The sequence below is a fragment of the Brachyhypopomus gauderio genome, unplaced genomic scaffold, assembly GCF_052324685.1.
Source record: "Brachyhypopomus gauderio isolate BG-103 unplaced genomic scaffold, BGAUD_0.2 sc76, whole genome shotgun sequence".
Classification (NCBI taxonomy): domain Eukaryota; kingdom Metazoa; phylum Chordata; class Actinopteri; order Gymnotiformes; family Hypopomidae; genus Brachyhypopomus; species Brachyhypopomus gauderio.
In genome coordinates this window covers 1,060,001-1,065,000 of record NW_027506897.1, presented here as the reverse complement: position 1 = coordinate 1,065,000, position 5,000 = coordinate 1,060,001, and the positions used below count along the sequence as shown (strand labels likewise).

At 45.6% G+C, this 5,000-nt stretch overlaps 1 protein-coding gene across 5 annotated transcripts in view; it reads right to left on the bottom strand.

Annotated features, from left to right (window-relative positions):
* Positions 1–5,000, bottom strand: part of npr1b (natriuretic peptide receptor 1b) — a 54,715-nt gene that overhangs the window by 17,505 nt on the left and 32,210 nt on the right. For all 5 annotated transcript variants that reach the window (XR_013125222.1, XR_013125223.1, XM_076990606.1 and 2 more), the window contains exons 11-16: positions 3,163–3,237; positions 3,001–3,078; positions 2,792–2,896; positions 2,277–2,348; positions 1,552–1,711; positions 1,208–1,363 (exon numbers count right to left, since the gene is read on the bottom strand). Coding sequence is in view for 3 of the 5 variants with exons in the window: in XM_076990606.1 (XP_076846721.1) it covers positions 1,208–1,363; positions 1,552–1,711; positions 2,277–2,348; positions 2,792–2,896; positions 3,001–3,078; positions 3,163–3,237 (646 nt within the window). In the remaining 2 variants the exon portion in view is untranslated. The remainder of the gene's footprint in view (positions 1–1,207; positions 1,364–1,551; positions 1,712–2,276; positions 2,349–2,791; positions 2,897–3,000; positions 3,079–3,162; positions 3,238–5,000) is intronic.

The following is a 5,000-nucleotide window of genomic DNA, read 5'->3' as shown; positions in this document are numbered from 1 at the left end:
ACACAGGCTGTAGTGAAGTGACCATTAACAACACAGGGTGTAGTGAAGTGACCATTAACAACACAGGGTGTAGTGAAGTGACCATTAACAACACAGGGTGTAGTGAAGTGACCATTAACAACACAGGCTGTAGTGAAGTGAGAACCCCAGGCCAAACAGAGGGGATCTGTTCAGTTCATAACCATGTTCATAAGAACAGGAGAGAACAAACACACAGCCTGTTTTTGCTTATGGCTACCCAAATTCGAGTAACGCAAAGTTGTTCAAATGAACCGAAGCAACTCACAAAGGCAGTAACACAGACCTGTTTGTTGCTTCCTGTCCAGATTAATTGGTAGGGACACAAGGTGTGTAAGATCTAAGGGAGACTGTGAGGATGAGTCACCTGTCTGTGGGTCACAGCTGCTCTGTGAGGATGAGTCACCTGTCTGTGGGTCACAGCTGCTCTGTGAGGATGAGTCACCTGTCTGTGGGTCACAGCTGCTCTGTGAGGATGAGTCACCTGTCTGTGGGTCACAGCTGCTCTGTGAGGATGAGTCACCTGTCTGTGGGTCACAGCTGCTCTGTGAAGATGAGTCACCTGTCTGTGGGTCACAGCTGCTCTGTGAGGATGAGTCACCTGTCTGTGGGTCACAGCTGCTCTGTGAGGATGAGTCACCTGTCTGTGGGTCACAGCTGCTCTGTGAGGATGAGTCACCTGTCTGTGGGTCACAGCTGCTCTGTGAGGATGAGTCACCTGTCTGTGGGTCACAGCTGCTCTGTAGAAGAGGATCTCACAGTTTCAGATCCTGTTAACCCAGATCGACACCAAACCCACACAAATGTGATCCCCACAAGAGAAGCCTGTCCTTCTACAGATTCATTAGGGCTGCCACAAAACACTTATTTCAATGTTGCACATCTCTGAGAAATCAGTCCACACCAAGACGATTTCTGATTATACTTTGCTCTTATTAGGCCTGTTTTGGATATTTTAATTTTATATTCACCAGTTTCCCATCTTAAACACACTTAATTACTAGAGATAGTAGTCGGGCTTAAGGAAGTAATAACATAACACCGTGGCCGTAGGGCAAGAGGCAAAACCCCGTTGTTTCCTGACATCAAACAGTGCTAAACCTGAGGTTCAGGGTTAGGCTGCAGCTGAGGTTTAAGAGTCTGTAGGAGTGACACTGGATACTAGGCATGTCCAGCACTTCAGTCTGACCTTTAGGGCTGAGTGAGTCTCCCTCCATGTAGAAGGCTCCTCTGCGCAGTGCCACCTCCTGGAGGATGATGCCAAAGCTGTAGACGTCTCCTTTGGGCGTGCCGCCGGCTGGCGGGCTGGCCATCCTCAGCAGCTCCGGGGACATCCACAGCTTGCCTGCACAAAGCCAGAGAGCCCTTAGTAAAGCCAGCAACCACAACCTGTCTGGTCATCTACGACTCACTTCCCCGCCCTCCTCCGCCCTCCTCCGCCCTCCTCCGTCGTGTCCGTCTCTTTCACTGACACTTTCGCTGCCTCTACTCTGTCGGTAGGAGAGAGAGAGAGAGATGGTCTCATCCACCCACGGGCGTAGTAGGCGTGGCCGTCCTCGGGCTCAGACTCCGCTCTGAAGCTGCACAGCCCGTAGTCGGTGATCTTCAAGACGAAGCGGTTGTCCACCACACAGTTGGAGGACTTCAGGTTGCCATGGGACACAATGACACTGTTGTGGAGGAAGGCCATACCCTATGGGGAGACAAACACAAAGATAACAGGAAAACTGACCAAGGAGAACAGCACCAGTATGACAACAGCACCAGTACGACAACAGCACCAGTACGACAACAGCACCAGTACGACAACAGCACCAGTATGACAACAGCACCAGTACGACAACAGCACCAGTTAGACAACAGCACCAGTACGACAACAGCACCAGTACGACAACAGCACCAGTATGACAGCACTAGTATGACAGCACCAGTATGACAGCACCAGTATGACAACAGCACTAGTATGACAACAGCACTAGTATGACAACAGCACCAGTATGACAACAGCACCAGTATGACAACAGCACCAGTATGACAACAGCACTAGTACAACAACAGCACCAGTACGACAGAACCAGTATGACAACAGCACCAGTATGACAACAGCACCAGTATGACAACAGCACCAGTATGACAGCACCAGTACAACAACAGCACCAGTATGACAGAACCAGTATGACAACAGCACCAGTATGACAGAACCAGTAGCACAACAGAGTATGAGCAGCTGTATTCAACCAAAGAGAAAACACACGTACCTTCACAATGTCATTGATTAAAGAATATTTGAACATCCAGTCCAACGTGATACTCTCATTCTCCAGAATATCCTAAACACACAAAGGTACAGACACAAACAAACACTCAATCAAGGACGGTGTAGAGTGTAGTGGAGTGTAGAGGGGTGTAGTGGAGTGTAATGGAGTGTATAGGAATGACGTTGAGTGTAGTTGAATGTAGTGGAGAGTATAGGAGTGTAGAGGAGTATAGTGGAGGGTAGAGGAGTGCAGTGGAGTGTATAGGAGTGTAGAGGAGTATAGTGGAGTGTATAGGAGTGTAGAGGAGTATAGTGGAGTGTAGTGGAGTGTAGTGGAGTGTAGAGGAGTATAGTGGAGTGGAGTGGAGTGGAGTGTAATGGAGTGTATAGGAATGACATTGAGTGTAGTTGAATGTAGTGGAGTGTAGAGGAGTATAGTGGAGTGTAGAGGAGTATAGTGGAGTGTAGAGGAGTATAGTGGAGTGTGAGGAGTAGGCAGGTGGGGGTGGAGCAGACCTGCAGACTGCCCCGGGGGCAGTACTCTGTGACGATGCAGATGTTGGGCGGGTTGATGCACGCTCCGATAAAGCGAGTCAAGTGGTCATTCTGCACATCCCTCATCTAAAGAACAGCAGGGAAACACAGGATCACACACACAGACTCCCCACACACACTCAACAAACGTGGTCAGACGCCAAGGGCAACACGTCTCCTCACGGACTCACGTGCTTCAGCTCAAACAGCACCTTCCTGGTCAGCTCAATGCGTTTCCTGTTGATGTATTTGATAGCCACAATGTTCCCCTGGGGATCAGATTCATATGTGGAGGATGAGCAGTGGTGTGTGAGCTCACTGCCATTTTGAGGGCTTAAGGAAAAGAGCCGTACCTTAAAGTAGGCGGTCTTAGCAAACACCTGGAAGTTCCCGTCGGCAGTGAGTAAAGAGCCGTAGTTGGAGCCCCGCTGGAGAAGACAAGAGGCTTCACATCATCTACAACGTTCCTCCTCATCTCACTGCTCCTTTATGGGGTTATTTTAGGTCTCTGTAATGTAACAGGTGTGTATGTGTGTGTATATGTGTGTACTCACCAAAGACAGTGTGAGTGTGTATATGTGTGTGTATGTGTATATGTGTGTACTCACCTGAGACAGTGTGAGTGTGTGTATATTTGTATAGATACAAATGTGTATTCACCAGGGACAGTGTGAGTGTGTGTGTGTATATATATGTATATATATATAAGTGTGTATTCACCAGTGGGGAACCGTCAGGCCCCTTTACGCCCTCTCAGAGGGCCTAAAATATTCTTAAAACATTATATATATAATTATCCAATTTTATTTGATCTACTTACAGTTTTACAATCGACATCTAAACAATTACAAAAATATAAGCAAATAAATTATTCACCCGTATCTATTCAATCTGTGTTGGAAGGTGAGGGGTTAAGTGGGTGAGGGGTTAACTGTGAGCCTGTGTCTCCCCCTATCAGGACTGTGATGCCCGCTGTTCGTTTACAGAGGGCCTGGCAGTTATAATTATAACCTGGGCACGCTAACCCCCCCCCCCCCCCCCCCCCAATTATTTTTTTCCTCTCCTAATAAACTGCACTAAAGAATAAAGAAAAAACCGAGACGACAGTATAGCTTTAGAAACGCATGTAGTGCGTTCAAATAACATTTGTACTAGATAACTATGGTGTTAATTTTGGGACAAATGTTTTGTTCATTTGAAAATGAGATCTGAAACTGAAAGTTACAGTGTTGAGCCTGAACATCGAAAAATACCACAATCGATTCAAAATAAAAATAAGTGAAGCAAATGTTTTTTCAGTTTAAATACAATTTTGATTCAATTCTGTATTTATTTTGAATCAATTATTTTTTTTCAAGTTTCAGGTTGCTGTATATTTTGATATTTGAGGTTTAATGTATTTCAGATTTCAGACTCTTTTTTTTCCAGATTCAGATCTTATTTTTTTGAGTTTCGGATCTTTTTTTTCACTTTCACATTTTTTTTTCAAGTTTCGAAGCTGTTTTTTTCAGTTTCAGATCTTCTTTTCAGTTCAGACTTTTGGCCCCGATCTAACGTGTGGGGCGTGGTATTAACGGATAGGGGCGTGGCCAAACGAGTGACAGCACAGCAAATCATTCCTGAGAGCCTTCCACAATGTTGCCTGATCAAAAAATGACAGGCTTTTACACTTTATATTGAAATAAATGCAGCAATGAAAGAGTCCTGTTAAGCGAGACTGGAAAGGATTTATGTTAATAACTTAGATACACTGTGATGATTGCAGACTAATGTTTCCAGCTTTGCACCCAGCACTTCGCGCTCGTCACTGTTTTGAACGCAGCGCGGTGACTACATACGCCTGCCTCTGCTGACAGACATCTAAAGACTCTTGGGTGACTCTGCGTATCGGCCACTCGTTTAAAATCATCCCGACGAGCTCCGAATCACCATTTGTTGAAATGAAGATGGTTCATAACTTTTGTTTGAAAATTATGTTGAGTGAAATACTAGCCGACATCCAGCTAGACAGCTCTATAATACTAGTTCAGAATACTGTTTTGCGATAACGTCGAATTAAGATTATAGGAGGGTACGTGAATCTACAGTGGTAGACTGTTAACGACAGCACTAAATTTAAAGGGTTTATTATTATAGATGTATGGTTATCAGTGAATGTTCCTACACGCCATCAGCGTCATTTAAACCTCTG